This window comes from Engraulis encrasicolus, chromosome 5 (assembly GCF_034702125.1).
Source record: "Engraulis encrasicolus isolate BLACKSEA-1 chromosome 5, IST_EnEncr_1.0, whole genome shotgun sequence".
NCBI classification, from domain to species: domain Eukaryota; kingdom Metazoa; phylum Chordata; class Actinopteri; order Clupeiformes; family Engraulidae; genus Engraulis; species Engraulis encrasicolus.
The window spans coordinates 58,045,022-58,062,851 of record NC_085861.1 but is presented as its reverse complement, the minus strand read 5'-3'; the positions used below and the strand labels follow the sequence as shown (position 1 = coordinate 58,062,851).

The following is a 17,830-nucleotide window of genomic DNA, read 5'->3' as shown; positions in this document are numbered from 1 at the left end:
TAATCATCATATTTCAGACAACTTGCAATAGGCTACAAAAAAATCTTTGTCAAAGTTTGAATTAGCTACTGAAGTTTTACTCAAACTACTCAAATTTTAGCCTATTCACCTAGTATCTCTTTTAATGTCTCCCTGTAGAAAAAATGAGTAGGAATAGGAACGCTCCAACTTTGACCTGGAAAAAAGTATGCTTCACTAAATACCGTTCACTTTTTTAAGGTCATTTAGATATAGGCCTACAAAGGAATCGGATTACACAAAAACTTGGAATGATTTGGCCAACTATTGCAATTTGTCCTGTGTCAAACGCTAGACTGACTGGCCCAGCCTTCTCTCTCCCTTCCCTCTGCCCGCAGCATATGCACGATGTTGCATGCCTCGCGTAGTCTACATGCGCTTTTTCACCTGTTTTTTTTTATATCCAGATTTTTTACCCGGTAGCTACTTTAGACTTTTCCCCCCTAGCGCACTCTCCCGCTGAACTCTCCAAGTTGAATTCACTCGCGCAGAAATCAGATGTCCTTTGCATCGACTATAACCGGAGAACAAGTAGGCTGCCCTACAGCGAACGGAAACTGAACTATTCTACTGTTAGCGTAAATGGACATTTCAAATCATTAACCGAAACAACAGAATACCAGGAACACGTGCGTGTAACCAAGCTTTCGGAGCTCTTATGAGAATACATTATTTTTCACGAGGGCAGGGAAGCTCCAGAGTCAAATTATCAGGCAAAACAACTAAACCAACTGTGAGGTGTGGGGTACCTGTTCACTAACCACGAAGACTTCCACGTTTAGAGCTAAATCCAAAGATGGCACATTTCAGGATTTGGGTAGGGGAAAATGGTCGGACACAACTCTCTATATTATAGAACTAAGACATTTGATATAACTACGCAGCCCAGCCGACCAGAAAACACAGGGTTTTGCGCTGTCTTTCCTTTCGAAGTATGAAGACAGGGCGGGACTTAGATTGAGCTCGTTCTTGTTATTGGCTGTGCCGACAAACAGAAATACTGTGATTGGTCAAAAGTCATTGTCGGTGGTGGCATCTCTCCAGCAATTTGCCATTGAGCTGTAGGCCTATGACATTTTCTGCGGTATACATTTTAACTCGCTCGACACCCCCCCCCCCCCCCCAAATATTTTCTCCTAGGATCTGCACGATTCACAGAAATGAATCATTTTTTATTTCAAAACGGCGAATTTCGCCGAAAAGCGGCAAGTTTGCATGCCTGTATATAGATGTGGATTAGACGCAGATAGCTAGACGTACATTAGATGTACATAGACAGACCTATATTAGACATAGATAAATAGACGTAGATTAGATGTAGATGGATAGCTGTGGAATAGACGTAGATAGACAGATGTAGATTAGACGTAGATGGATAGACGTAGATTAGACGTAGATTTTTTCACATCTAATAAATATATAGACGTAGATTACATGCATATAGATAGACGTAGATTAGACGTAGCTAGATAAGCGTATATTAGATTTAGATATTGTAATGGCGCTTTGCCCAAACGCCATGTGAGGCAGTCATGTCCGCAAGCGCAGCCTAATCCACAAGCAAGCCTATCTTGGATCCAAAATTGGTCCTTCAGTCCCTTCCAAGACGCCGGTCTTCGGAAGTTTTAGACTTTGTAATGGCGCTTAACCCAAACGCCAAGTGAGGCAGGTGGCAAGTTGGTCCGACGCACAATCCAAGGTATTAAGCACGCAGGACAGTTGAATAAAATAGATGTTGTTGTTTTATTTCAATCGATCCGGGCTAAGATTCTCGAAACCTTCGTTGCTAACTAAGGTAGCAACTAACGACCCAGGTGCGACAAAACTGTTTCTGGAACACTTCGTTCGGACTTACAAAGTCCCAATGTTTACAAATAATGTAGTTAGTCGTTCGTCCGATGCTGGAGCGAACGACTCAGGTGTTGCTGCAAAATGAAGTAGGGGCTGTTCGTTAGTACTACTGTCGGAATTGGAACGAATAGCATGGTTAGTTAGTTCACCTTAGTTTTCCGAAGCACGTCACTCTTGCTCGTGGTTTGGGGCGGGTTCAGGCAGAGTTCAAGCAACATCGATCGATTACTGCCACCAAGTGCTCACACCTCTGACCCATACTACACCAAATGTCTAGTCATGTTAAGAACAGGGCTGAAAAAAAGCCCACCAACACAATGTTATAATAGGGGAAAACATATTGTCAAAATGTTGTAGGAAATTCTATGTTCCACTTTCATGCTTCTCGAGCTCCGTTCAATCAAAGCTGCGCCAAAAAAAGAACCCTGTTTTATTACCATCGGGATTTGAACCCACACCAAAAGCAGCATCTCGCATGCAGAGTATTTAATCGCTTATCTAACATATCTCCACACATAACAAAACCAATAGCATATTTTGATTTAACTCCAACAAGCATAGGCTACATGGAAATACATGTAGGCCAGGCCTATACGTTGCCATGTCGAAATGCGCTGTTCACTATTTTTTAAGGCGGCACCAGTGTGCGGTGATCCTTCTTGTTTTCCTTGCATTGTAGGCTATGCCTTAGTCCACAAGAACTCCAAACTACATCGTAGGCTACAACAAGTTCAAATATGGACATTATGCAACTGCCCTAGTCTGTGCGTAATGAAATGGCACTCGGAAAGGCGAGTGTGATGACAAGAACTGGACACATCTTCGCGTTACTAGTTGTTATGTCATAGTATTCATATTCTTCTTTTCATTTCAATTCTACTATTGTAATACAAGTCTGTCACAAGCAGCCGGCCAATAGGCTACTGTTAAAGCAAATGTTGTTTCAGCAGTGAGCACACTCCAAATAGCGCCATGGCCCATGGCGCACGAAGTGCAGTGCAGTCAGGGGGATCAGAAAACAACACAGCGCATCGTGTCCTTTCTCTATCTGTGTGAATTGGGCCATCGTTTTGTGTTTTTGTAAAATACAGGTGAAAAGCAATTAGTTACTTGGCTTTAATGTGACTGCGTGCGTGGCTGCGAGGCAAAGACTCTCGGATGCCAGAGCTCCACAAGCGCGCCCAACAGCACGCGTGGATCGGCCACTTTACGCACACACACAGAGGTTGGATAAACAGTTGCGCAGAGGAATAGGCACCTGCGCTTAATGTAGCCCTATCTTACTGAGGGAATCGAAATCTTGTCACACTGAAAATGCCTTCGCACTTACCATTCACCGCCCATTGCTCTTCAGTCATTGATGGTGATGTGTAGACCGACATTTGGTTACTGCATTTAATGGGGTGGATGTTGGGGATATGATTGTGTTAACAGGTCTTTTCCGACGTTGAAGGACTTTGAATGTTTACAGACATTAACGGCCCCTTCCATAAGTCCCTTCCTGCGCGTCTTTATGTACAACGGCAATAATGGCAGTTCCACCAGCTTACGTTGCGAGTAAAGACGCGTGCAGGCTGGAAAATTAAATTAACATTCTGATGTTTTATTAATTCTCGAGCGTAATTTCCGTTATCATTTCAAGCAGCATTTAACTGCACTCTGCCTGGCCATGACCTGTTGAAAGTGTTGCGTTGCCCATGAGCGTGAGAATGACTTCGTTTGCCGTTCTGGAAAAAAGATGTGATGGGTGGTTATTATATAGCCTAGGCTATATTCACCGGGGATTGAACTCTCGCCTCCGATAAGGAAACGGCAAACATGTATGGAATTCCGACATTCTAACCACTCACCCACCAACCGTGCTTCCAAATTAGTGGTAGGCTATAGCGTACAATATTAAACATTAAATGCAAAACCTAAGTAAAAAATAACACATGGTGGATTGTAATGTCGCATTTGGTAACTGCAGTTGAAGAGGGGTGAAGTCGGGGACATGATTGTGTTGACAAAGATTTGTGGACTTTGATAGATGTAATTACTAGCCTACTGAATTTGACAGGCACTGTGTGGTACAGCGTCACTGCTTTGCGATAAATGCACCCGAGCTGCGGCGAGACACTCCGAGCATTTCCGAAAACTTCATTGTGCGTCTGAACTTACTTGGTTGGAATTTCATCGGACTTACTTCGTACCTACATCGGACCTAGTTGGTCAGAGGGTTTCGAGAAATCATAGTTGTTGGTTAGTTGTTGTGTCGGACTTCGTTCGGACTTACTTGGTCCGAAGGCTAATTTTGGTCGGATTCGAGAAATCCACCCCCGGTTGACTTATCTCATCAAAACACTGTTCAAAGTACAAGATATACAGTGATTTGTCTGAAGTATTTTGTGATCTAAAACTGTTCCTCCTTACCATCCTACCTGTTGAACACACATTGAATGGCCTAATTAAAGTGCCAGCGGCACGTCCAACGGGGTGTGTCCTGTCACATGACAGATAGTAAGGTAATTAGGAACAGCTGTACTAGATCAAAAGAAATAAGGCATGTATGCCATGTCTTAACCTAAACTTAACACTTTGTTAACCAAAATCAGCATTTCAAAACAATTACAATCATAGGCATCATTTCACCTTCCACTAATTAAACAAAAACCCAAAATGGCTCCAACAGATATATAGACGTAGATTAGAAGTAGAGGGATAGACGTAGATAGCTAGACGTAGATTAGACGTAGATAGACAAACGTATATTAGAAGTCGATATGTAGACGGATGTAGATTAGACGTAGATATATAGACGTAGATATATAGACGTAGATTAGACGTAGATAGCTAGACATAGAATAGACGTAGATTGACAGATGTAGATTAGACGTAGATATATAGACGTAGATTAGACGTAGATAGCTAGACGTAGCAATTATTAAAATCACCCAGGAAAAACTTGGGGGTATCAGGGGAAAGGGAGTCTAGTTTCTGGGAAAGGTTCAAAATTACTTCTGATGCCTTAGCAACATTTGCTTGCAGATGGATGTACATCACTGTGAAAAATAGCTGTGGGAAGTCGCCTGGCAGGTAGAAAGGACGCATTGACACGCAGAGCAGTTCGATGTTTGGGGTACAGAGGCTCTCCCGCACCACCACTGACCCCCTCCAGCACCAATCATCTCGAATGAGGAAGCCCACTCCTCCACCGCGGGACTTCCCTGTGATGCCTGGATCACAGTCAGCTCTGTAGAAGGTGTAGCCGGTCGGTTCGACCTCACTGGAAGCGATGTTGTTGTCCAAACAGGTCTCCGTAATCCCCAGAATGCAGGCATCCCTGTACTCGTGCATATACCGTGCGTTGGCTGCGGGTTCATCTGCCTTTCCTCTTAGTGACTGGGCGTGATGAACAAACAGGTAGGCAAAGGGAGGTACGATTTAATTCGTTTCAGTCTTTGTCTGATTCCTTTTCTTTCCGTGTTTCAGTTTGGTGCTGTTTGGGGTGCTGATTTACCCAATCAAGCAAGAAATTTACTTTGGAGCGTTCGGGGTTGCACTGTAGGAGAAAGTCTTTAGTGTACTTAATACTTAATAGCAATGTGACTGGACAGTATTGAGCACTAGGCTACCTATTAAGCAAGCAGAAGAGCAGGGGGGGAAAGGTGAAGTGCATGGTGTTATGACAGAAAATAAAAGCACTAAAATACCATCGGCAAATGGTTAATAAAATAAAAATGTAGTGCCTGCAGCTGGAGGTGCGTTATCAATAGGTCTACTAACTTAAAAAAAAGGTCAGTTTGCTCAGCCACGGTTGGGAATGTAGGCCTATATCAGGTTAATTTGAGAATATCCGCTAGGGGTGCGCGGTATGGACGGTATACTATCGTGCAAGGTATTTTTCCCCCCAAGGTATGGATTTTGTCCATACCGCTCTACCGCCATAGCGCATTGCATCCTGCAGATGGCAGTATAGACAGCGTTTTGAACATCCACCGACTGTCTCTCGTAGTAGGCCTAGCAAAAGAATATGTGGTTGTAGAACGGAAGCACAATTTCATTTAAGCTTTAAGTGTAAAATGTATGTGATTTCGATTCTGGTCTCCACAATTTAATGTGAAGTGGTGTGGAAAGCAAGTTAGCAAGCTAACAGCCCAAGTCATGCTGGTGTCTGACAACAGAAATGTGCTAAATCTATGTGCTACTGGTTGCTTTACATTTGCGCCAGCCTTACTGTATGTTACTGTGTCCAGGTGAGATAATATCATTCACGATATCTGGCTGGGTGTTAGTAACTTAGATGACTGTTCACTGTTTAAAATGTGATTTAGCGATTTCGCTAACGTTAGCATGCTAACCGCTGCTGCAGTGATAGCTGCCATTTAAATGCATTAGTTCTACAATGCATTGCTAGCTGCCTCATGTGGAAGTTCGTTTTTTTTTTAACTTTAACAATAACAGCTGAACCATTAGGCTTGGCATAATCACAGATGCAAGCACACATTTCCAAATTACCCCCAGCAACTCCAGAAATAGAAAAAAAGGTCAAATGAACGATTTATTGGATAAAATCCATGTTCAGTTTGACACCCCTCCCTTCCCTAGTTTAACCCCCTCTGACAGTGTTGTAGCCTGCATTGCATTGCATTGCATTGCAAAATGCATTTTACATAGTTTTTGTTTGTTTTCAAAAGATTTGAATAGCAAGAATTCACACACATTCCAAAAAATGCAAATGCAAAAGTTAAAAAAAGGTGTTTTGTACATTTTGCGACGGAATGCTTAAATTTTACACAAATGTAAAATACCGTGATATATACCGTGATATATACCGTGGCTAAAATTATACCGAGGTATACATTTTAGGCCATATGCTAGGGTGACCAGACGTCCCGGTTTGACCGGGACAGTCCCGGTTTGGAGTTGTGTGTCCCAGGTCCCGAGCAAACCCTCTCGGGACACAAATATGTCCCGGTTTTGGCCACCCGCTACATTGCGCCATGTCTATCAGGGTAAATATATGGAAAAGATTACATGTTTACCTGCCACAGTTAATGGCAGCCAGCGCTTGTATAGAAAGTCTGAAGGAGTCAGTTGCGATTTGTCATTCCTCCCTCTAAAATTGATCAGAATGCAGGAAATTGCATCTAAAAAATACAAATTTTCCTGGGGGAGGACCCCCAGACCCGCCCGCCAAATATTGTCCTTCAGTCACGCACGAAGTGTCCCGGTTTCAGACTACAAAAATCTGGTCACCCTACATACCGCCCACCCCTAATATCCGCGCTCACAAATATTGCAATAGGAATGTGGTTGGGCATGTCATTTCTATTCGACTCTAAATATTTTCGTTTCCTCCTATTGCTCCTCATATTCGACAATTAAGGGCCGTACACACAGTCTTCATAATGGCCATGATGCGTTTAACATTGAAGTCAATGGCAAAAACAGTGCATGGGAGTTATGGAAGCCCAGATATCCTTGATGCTTTGCTGTCAGCTGTTCTTGTTTGTTGACCTGGTGCCCCACACTTCCCTCTTCAATATACCAGAAGATTTCCATGCCACGTTTTGGTGTTAACTCACCAGTTTAATTCTAACTCAACAGAAATTAAACCCCATTCATTTTCAATGGGGTTTCATTTCTGGTTATTTAGAATTAAACTGGTGAGTTAGCGCCAAAACGTGGCATGGAAATCTACAGGGTATATTGAAGAGTGAAGTGTGGGGTACCAGGTCAATAAACAAGAACAGCTGACAGCAAAGCATCAAGGATATCTGGGCTTCCATAACTCCCATGCACTGTTTTTGCCATTGACTTCAATGTTAAACGCATCATGGCCATTATTAAGACAGAGAATGTCCTAACCAAGTATTGACCATTGCATGTTATGTAGAGGGTACCAAATTTCAACTGATTTAATGTGACCTGAATTTTGGTGAAGAAAAATGTGATTTTATAACAATATTCTAATAATGCGAATTCCCCAATTCATGGGTTTTTTGAGCTGGAAGGCCAACGTATATAAAAAGAAAAAAAATAATGATTGGAATAGTTAAAAAACTGGGCCATGAATCTACAATCCATGACAGTTTAACATTATTGATGGAATTACGGAAATAAAAAGGCCTGGAGCTGTAGGCTACAGTATGTAGGCCTAGAGTAGAGACCAATTTGACTTTGTAATAATTCAGTTCCATTTTTATTTTAAATAGTTTAATAATTGTATGCTGAAATAGTAAATAATAATAGCCTACTGAAGTTATATTGCCAACATTTCTACTCTGAAATTTCCTATTTGAAAGATGGACTGCATAGGCTACTGTTGGCTATTACATAGGCTACATAAAGTCTTTGTTTCATTAGAAAATATGTGCTGATTTAAAAATTAATTTTATTATCATTATTATTATTCATTTTTCAAAAGTACCGAAAAAAGGACCGTTTAGGCACCGGCACCGTTTTAAAAGTATCGATTTGGCACCGGTATCGAATGAAACCCTTTCGATACCCAACCCTAGTGTTTACGGCCCTTTAGGCCTAGGTTGCCTTTTTGGGCGCGGTTTGTGGGCCAAGCGAAATCTCCGACTCTCAAAATGACGTTGAAAATTAAACAACACTAACTTATAAAGATATGTCATTTCAATTGAATGTTTAAATTACTGTTGTACATTTTAAAACATTTTGTTGATATTGTAACGGTGCAACCGAGTGTAGTTTTAAGTTATGAGATGGGCGCCAGGCAGCAATAAGACTGCCGTCAGTTTAGCCTTTGTTACCTTTCCAAAAATGGATAAAAAACAGTGACCAACACATTAGAAATAACTCAGATCAATACAACGAATATCTTTTCTTATTTTTTAGTAGTGCACTTTTGCTAACCCTTGTTTGCAGATTTGCACGCTTGGTCTCAATTTGGAACAGCGCACAGGTCTGGCTTTAGCGATTTAGAAATGGTGCACACGGCGCACACACTTCTTTCTTCTCTCTTGCTTTCTCGGCTTTTTGCTCCCTGACAGTCTCATCCGCCATTGAAATTAACACCATTTTATAGGCTAAGCATGTAGTGCACACAGGGTAACGCTGCGCTCTCACTCCGGAGGAGGCAGAGGCAGTCCATTACAATATAGGCCCTAGTATATATATAGGTATATAACATGGTTGGCACACACAATTAATAAAATAGGCTATAAAAATAATAATTAAAATAATTAAAATAATAATACATGCACTTTCTCCATGGTTCAATTTTAGTTTTGTGGCCATTGCATTGTTGTGGTAGGCACACACTTTTAAATAAATAATAATAAAATAGGCAGACTGAACTAAACACAAAGCCTAGTGTAGGTACTATTACACCTAAAGTTTAATTCATTTCCCCTCATTTTACAAATGCCCGCCATTTTGTAAAATACATTACAGACATCATTTTCTACTGTACCTGGTTCGAATTACATACGTGGCTCAGCCCCGCCCCCTACCTATAAAGCCCAGGTCAAGACGTGCCGGGACACATCTCCTTGGAGACGTCTATTTTAGAAATTATTGAAACTGTAAATTATCTTGGCCAGGTTAACACTACGGTCGATATATTTCTTCCTTCAACCGGTTTTCGTTTGTATTGCATTCGGTTGCAATATTTCGAGTGACTTTTGCGAACACTGCTAGGAGAGCAGTGAGTCAGGACACACGAGGAACTCACGCGCTATAGGATAACTTTTGTACGGACAATTGTTAATCTTTTACTAGTACCGAAATCAAAGGAACCTCGCCTGGAGTCTACGGAGATTCGGCTGAGCCTGATGGTCTGTCCCCAACAGAGTGGACAACCCGGTACAGTTGCGAGCGCGTGGAAAGGATCCACGTGCACGACCCTTTCTCACTTGGCCCCGCAGGCACGGCAAGGATCATCGGAGTACACAACGAAATACCCCTTTCCTTTCCCGGTTCAACGACGTAAGACTCTTTGGACACATTGCAGCCTCGCGCCAGGAAACGCGCTTGGACCGCTCGGCCACACACGACCCGTGCTCTTGGAGAACAAAGGAACTCACGCGCGAGAGGAAGCACGCATCCATCTCGCCCGGAGAGATCAAAGAATTCTCTCCCTTCCTACCAAGGATAACGCAGTAAGCACTGAATTGGGCATAGATATGCAGTTAGAACTGTTACATAGCTTTGAGGAGTTGTGTTTAAATATCCACACTTGTAGTTTATTTTGAGTTATTTTGTTCTATCTGTTCTTTCTTTTCTTTCTCTCTTTCTCCCCTCTCATCACCACAAATAGCCACACGCTATTCTTAGTTTACAGTAGTTGCAGTATTGCCATACTTGCACCCACATGTAAATTATCCACTCACAGAGATACACGTACCAGTGTTTTTAACCCATAGTTATCGAGTCGAGGACGTAAGCTATTGTTGGAAAGAGCGCCAAGCGCCCCTTTCCCCTCCCCCACGTATACTGTAACCTTTACACAAAGATTCTGATTTTGAAAGAGTAAACACAGATGATTGCTAATATAATAAATGTCTTTAGGCAGTCACTAGCAAGGAGTGAAAAAAAGTTTTGTGTAATCATTCATATTCTATGAGAAATTGTTACAAAAGCATATATTCTGCCAGGGTATGTAAACATATGAGCACCACGATAGATAGATAGATAGATAGATAGATAGATAGATAGATAGATAGATAGATAGATAGATAGATAGATAGATAGATAGATAGGTAGGTAGGTAGGTAGGTAGGTAGGTAGGTAGGTAGGTAGGTAGGTAGGTAGGTAGGTAGGTAGGTGGATGGATGGATGGATGGATGGATGGATGGATGGATGGATAGATAGACAGACAGCTCATAGGTACTTTATTTTAGAAACACTATGCAGAAAGTTTACTGTGTTTCTCTTTGTCAATTGACAAATTTTAGATCTGTATGGCTCTCATGACAAATGATTTGTCAAACTAACATAAACCCACACAAGAAACTCATGACACTCATTAGGTAAGTAATAAAACCACTTTCAAGCCCCAAAATAACGAGTCCAGATACTTACATTTATTTGGAAAGTGTGTCCATGTGGACTAGCATTACACACTATTTTCAGTAGGTATATGGTAGTCATAATACAACATGAGTTTGGGCCAAGCACTGTTAGACTGACAGCAAGTGATGATATAAAACAACAAATCTGACATTGTGGTCAGTTACGGTGTGAAAACAAATTCTCAGTATTAGAACAAAAAAGTACAGTATGACAATTAGATTTTTAATTCCCATTGGTCAATAAGTAATGCAGTAACAATAAAAAACATTTACATTTAAAAATAAATCAATGAGTCATTAAGACAGTTCAATCATGTGCGGCAAGGTCAAATAAATTCAGGCTTTAAAAAAAGTTTAACCATGTCAGATGTCAACTTTCGTATTTAGAGAAAGGCAGCACCTCCTCCCTCATGTAGGTTGTCAGGTCAAGTGAAGAGTCTTCCAGAGGCAGATTCAGAAACTTTTCCACCATTGCATGATATCTTCAAGGAAATGACAAAAAAACAGTTGATTAGTTTTCAATGGAACCTGTAGTTACTGTACCTGTAGTTAATGATTTGCACCTTTTCAAGGCCATCCACCTTAGGCATAAGTATTTTAAAATCGATACAGAATTTAACAAGGTGCCAGTCTAAAGCTGGGCTTACACTGTCCGACTTTTGCCCCGATTTGGCACTCGCACAACTTCTTGGGAGTCGGGCCTATTTCTTGCTCAATCGCAGGTCAATCGTGGGTCTCGCATTGTGCAGTGTACATATTAGCTCTTATTTATACTTACCTGGACCTGAACACACTCCATCTTGCCTACCCACCTGTGTAGTGATTTGGCACTGTGAACCCCTCCCTCCGACGCGCATTGGTGGCGCGAGTCACGGATCTAATTAATTGGTACACTCACAGGGGCCTGGCAGACAGAGCGTGGGTCAGGATATAGTTTTCGACCGCATAGACTACGTTATCAAAGTTTTACTGCTTATTTCTTTGTTCATTTGATGAAATGGAAAGTCAACCAGATTGTAGACAATAAATGGAAACAACATCTCAAGTTTATGTCACTCTCCGTGTGTGCTTACTCAGGAATGCACGTCTGAAACGCCATACTCTGTCTCACGTGGCCAAGGAAAAGTTTGGTTAGAAAATTGGCCCTTACAAGTGGCTTATTGCTTATCTAACACTGTTACACTCATTCATTTATATTATTTCTATCATCTTTCTTTATATTAATATTTAACCATCCGGGCGTCAGGCGCGCCAGGCGTCATCTTAGAATTCAGCATAGTGACATAGCACAAATAAGACATAGCGAAGGCCGAAGTAGTTTTATTATTGACATTTATTTTTGTATTATTTTAGTAGTATTATTGACATTTATTTGGATATCACCATTAATGGTGCAGTTGTTTAGGAAAGGTTCAAGGAACCGTTTAGCTGGGACCGGGCCGGTCGAGTCGGGACAATGTGGGCGTTTACGCACACTGCTGCCAGCCGCAAGTATGTTGCTCCACTCTCTTCTCTCTGTATAATTTGGATGCCAGTATGACTGAAGGGATGATTCGTTTCTGTGGCCCGTCACCGACATAATTTCCCTCGCCTCCAGACCAGCATTAGATCATTTTTGAACGGTCGTGCTGCGCAAACTGTGGTTGGTGTAGATGGTGGTTCCAGCGGCTTTGCAGATGCGTGGGAGCATCCGTGCAAGATAATTCACCCCCATGGGCTCTCTCGTATACCTACACACAGGGACACAAACGCAAAACAAAACATATTGTCACTTTATGTTTGTAACGTGTCAATGCAAAGTTTAGAGTAGAAGAAAGTTATAAGAAAGTTTGGAGTGCTTACCAAACATCGCTGACTTTGTAATCTCCCCGCTTTGGGTGGAGGTAGAAGGCTGGTGGATCGGATGGCAGTAGGGACAGGTATTTCTCCAAAGAGACAACAGGTCACTGGGCATCCCCAGGCTGCTCGTACATGAAACCCCTTAACCTCTTCTTATTTCATTCTGCGTGGTCCTTATGGTTCTTGGTGCTTTCGTTGAAAGTCAGGATGGCATGCTTAGGCCCATTGTCGTCCACGCATATTTTGAACGACTCCGGTTTCAGTGCCCTCTTTTACTGAGAAGAGAAGCCTTCTGGATCCACACACTTAACACAGTGGAACCCCATGGACTTAAGGAAATTTGTCTCATGTTTTCTTTGAGAATGTTTCATTTTTTAACTGTGTCCACTTGGATGTTTAGAATTCTGTGGCCATAATGGTTATTTTCACTTTTATTTATTTTCACCTGTAGTTTATTTTTTATTGACAAATGAAAATTGTTAGATCTACCATGAGTGCCCTTATTGGTTAACTACTACATACACCCACCCCCTTTGAAGAACCAATGCCTATGCAGTAGAAAGGGAAGATGTCTCTATTTTGACTGGGGTATCACCAGTATGGTTTGACTCTGAGGAAGGCGCAGGTGCGCCAAAATAAAAATAAAAAAACCCTCTAAAAAAAGTTGCTGAGTGCTCCAGTCATCAATGGGTCTAGTCACTCTAAACTAGCCCAGCTTGTCTTGATACTGCTGTCCTCGACTGTGAGCTCCACCAAGGCTGAAGCGCAGACATCCCCTCTTCGCTATGGGCGGCATGTAATACATGCTGCGTCATTCTTATGAAATGGAATGATGAGTCTTACAAGCTCTATAGAACCCGCGATATGTGGGTTGATGTGTAATTGATTCCTTACTTGTCATTTTGCTGGTCACTGGCCGAATGACCTACTCGTTTGATGGTCTTGCCAGCTCTGTAGAGTTCTGATACCTGGGTTAGATGAAAAATATTAAGGTAAGATATTAAGGTCACACACAGTATGGTTGATGAAATCTTTTTCTCTCTTTCTCTCTCCTCCTGCACCATGTAAAAAAGTAGTACAGTTGGCCTCTTGGGATGTCAAATAACTTTTTAAAGTTCCCATTCGACAAACGTTTTCTGGTGAGCATTTATGCACTGTATGACTCAAGTTGTGTTCACATGCAAAAACGCAGCGAAACTGGTCGTCTTAAAATTGCTACACATACAGTGCCTTGAGAAAGTTTGGGCACCCTTTGGGAAAATCATTACATCGGTTTATTTCTCTTGAGCTTTAAAAGTAGCAACTTAATTTTAACATATGTTAAACTGTAGGGAAAGATAACATTTCAGCAGTGGAATAATTTTAATAGGTGTAACAGAAACACTGTTATATGGATTCAAACAAAAATTGGCATGTGCATAAATATGGGCACCCTACAGAGGTTATTCCATTAATATGAAGTAGAGCTCACCTTTGCAGCACAAACTGGTTTTAATGACTTGAGACTCTCTTCTTAAAAATCCCTTTTTCACTAAGACACAAGTGATTGGTCATTAAAATGTTATTTATCATACATAATAGCAGACTAGGCTTGTCCTAAGTTCTGTCTTGAAGAGTGTCAATATAAAGTGGGCTCTGAACAACTCTTTGCAGCCTTCAAACAAAGATAATTCATTACTATGAATAACGAGAAAGGTACACAAAGTAATCTGGAAGTCTTGGACCATGTTTCTCCACAGCCAGAAATGGAAATCCATTTGAGTGGAAAGCATGGAAAGCCACATAAATGGTCCTTGTGAAAGGAACATGTACTTTGTTGAAAAATAGTTAAAAAGGCATGGCTAAAGGATGGTAAGAATAGTAACAGGCACACTACAGAACACCTCCATAGAATGTCCAAGACCATAGCTGCTGATAGTGCAGACTTAAGGTCTTTGCACACCGGCCGCGAATTTTCGCTGCGATTTTTCGCTGGACAAGTTCTATTTTTGGAACTCTGTATTTTCAATGAGTGCTTGCAAACTGGAGGCGAATTTTCGCCGCGACAAAGCGACACACAAAAAAATTCGCACAGAGGTCGATTTTTCGAACGCGACAAAATGTGTAAACCAATCGCATGAAATTAATTTAGTCACGTCACAATAAATTCCTGTCACAATAGACGCAGCGCAGAGAATCTTATGGGAAAAGGGCTGTAGGCTATCCACTCCTTTTATGATCTTATAACAACTTTCCGTTGCTGTAGCATCTCCTGCTTGTGAAAAGGGGCATATAATGCGTTCCCATCAGTAAAAGCAGGTGTTGGATTAAATAGACGAGAAATAAAAGCAAATAATAAAGGTCTGACATGTCGTGCTATTGAATTTTAAACCTGTCCAGATGAAACGGCATCTCGACTAGGGATATCATGAAGCGCTTGTGCCAAGACAACTACCCATTCGAAACGTAGTCAACGAATGACTTAGCAGCTTTGAGTGGCCCAGCACTATCAAGGGAAAAAAAGACAATATTCTCGTTTCGATGACCAAATGCAAGCACGCACTTTTAAAACAGACCCCGTCAAAAACGAATGCATGTTGAGCCTATCAATGAAACGCAGCGGCGAGTCCATGTGGCGCAGTGATGATTGCCTCTTCTTATAAGTTGTGTCGGGAAGCGTTTCACGGGGACGTGCAGAGCTGTTCTTTGGTGAAATTATGGAGTGATGGGGGTGCAGCCTACATTGCGCAACCTGCAATGTGTAGGAGTGATCGGCTAAAACACTGAAATTAAACTCGTCCCCTCCATTATATTGCGTCTGATAAATTGGCAACGTTTTGAATTCCCCCCCTGGGGATCAATAAAGTTACTCTACTAACTGTGGTCCCCTTTTCATTCGGAGGTAAGGTAGCCTACATGGCTTTATGTGTCAATGCAGCCAGCCATGCCCTCACATCCTTCCGAGGTCCGAACGAAGTGGGCTGCATTTTCTCAGAGGCGCACACCTTGTCTTGGGCATCTGACCAAAGTGTCTGAACACCATCGGCCACCTCTGTCCGTTTTGCCTCGGAACATAGCCTAATGTTGTCACTCTGTCAATCGCCCTGCATTGTCAATGTTGCCACGGACGTCCGCTGTTATTGGGTCAACATTTAGGCCTACGCGAGAAAGAATTTCCTCTGTTACAGAAAAGAAATAGCCGTCGGATGAGCGTAGAAGAGCGTGATGTGTGTTGCATTGGCCAGAAGCTGCATCTCTTCAGGAGCACGCACGCCCTTTCCGTGTGTGACTGATAGGCAAAAGAAAATAATGTATGTGCACTTCAAATTGTTTGTGTAGCCTACTTCACATGTTACCTTTTGTATACCTGGCCTAATCGTGTTTGTGTAATAAAATGGTTGGCATGATTCATCCGCTTTTGAGCAAAAGCAAGTTGTGTTACAATACCCTCAGGGTTTCCGCCACATTCATTTCACCGTGGCGGGCCGCCACGCCTTCGCTATGCCCCGCCACCCCTCGGAAAAATTTGGAGTCTTTGCGTTGCGTTGCGTTGGGCTACAGCCCGTTACGCTATGATTTTGGACCGCTTACAGAGTAACGGCGTCCTGTCTGTATTTATTTGTATAAAAAAGACAGATCAATGTCAGTGGGCTATCGCCCTTCTGCCAAACTTGACACTTTTCCGTGGATTTTTGACGATTTTTAGTCATCTCTATGAGCTCTGCGTTAGATTTCAGCGATATCTCTCAGCGCTATACAGGGTCGGAATTGGCACCTTGGGTGGCATGCGACGGCAGTTATGTCCAAAAGTAGCCTATAATTTGTGTTTGCTAAAAGCCATCACTGTAAAACTAGTTCACAATTAAGTGAAAGTGAAAAAAAAGTGAAAGTGAAAGCAAATAGAAAGGAAATATGCCGCTTTTTATTGAGCTAGGCCTACTGCGTAAAGTTCCTTGATCTGCCATCATGTTACGTGCGCTAAGAAACATCATCCAAATCTGACCGAGAGAACTGTTAAACATGCGTGCCCACTTCGGGTAGTTCCAAATGTCGAAGTTGTTATAAGCCTAAGCTCTCTGCGTGGCTAAGCAGTGATACACGTGATTTATTATAAAATAAAAAGGGAGAACAGCAACAAACGCGTTCAAAGTTTAAGGGTCGGAAATGGCACCTTGGGTGGCACGAGACGGCATGAGTTATGTCCAAAAGTAGCCTATAATTTGTGTTTGCTAAAAGTAAAAAACTAAAAGTGTAAAACTAGTTCACAATTAAAAGCAAAGAACTATTTGATTTCCTCCATTTACTTAAGACCTGATGTAAAGCAGGAGGAATTTTCTACCAAAGACAGGAAATATGCCGCTTTTTAGCCCTTGAGCTACTGCGTAAAGTTCCTTGATCTGCCATCATATTACGTGCGCTAAGAAACATCATCCAATTCTGACCGAGAGAACTGTTAACCATGCGTGCCCACTTCCAAATGTCGAAGTTATAAGCCTAAGCTCTCTGCGTGGCCAGGGCTGGACTGGCCATCTGGCGTACCGGGCAAATCCCGGTGGGCCCTCGCGTGTCCCAGGGCCCGAAATAATAATAAAAATATATCTCATTTTTTTGTATTGTCTGCACCCGTAAAAAATGACACATCGGCACCCATTGGATGCTTCTTCTGATGCACATTGGGCAAGTCCAATGAAACACTTCGGTTCTCTAAGGCCCGCCCCTCCCTACAGACCCCCACTTGACAAAACTAATCATCACCTCAAAAGTAGTTGTTGACGTCCACCTGGCTTAAAACTCTGGTGGACGATAGGACGCAAAATGGAGAAAGAAGAGTGGCTACATGACAAGGGAAAGAAAAGATAACGCATACCCTAAATTGGACGCGGAGAAATGCGCTAAAATCACTGACAAGTTTAAAGTTTAAAACTAAAAACATAAGCTCGAGCTAATGTGGTTCGGCCCGTCGGAGATGGGGATTGGGGAACCACTGCTGGACGGCTCGATAGGGGGCCGCGAGCGGACAGGTGGTGCTGGATAATGAAGAGGAGGAGGAGGAGGTGTAGGTCTAGGTGTAGGAGATGGTTCGAGCAGGGAAAGAAAAGATGAGGAGACGGGAGACGAGA

General features: G+C 42.2%; 1 protein-coding gene across 3 annotated transcripts in view; it reads right to left on the bottom strand.

Moving 5' to 3' along the window:
- Positions 1-10,882: 10,882 nt before the first annotated feature.
- The window catches only part of msh5 (mutS homolog 5), a 248,287-nt gene continuing 241,339 nt past the window's right edge, over positions 10,883-17,830 (bottom strand). For all 3 annotated transcript variants that reach the window (XM_063199820.1, XM_063199819.1, XM_063199818.1), the window contains 2 exons: positions 13,626-13,699; positions 10,883-11,374 (listed from right to left, as the gene is read on the bottom strand). In XM_063199820.1, coding sequence (XP_063055890.1) covers positions 11,263-11,374; positions 13,626-13,699 — 186 coding nt within the window. In that variant the 3' untranslated portion in view covers positions 10,883-11,262. The remainder of the gene's footprint in view (positions 11,375-13,625; positions 13,700-17,830) is intronic.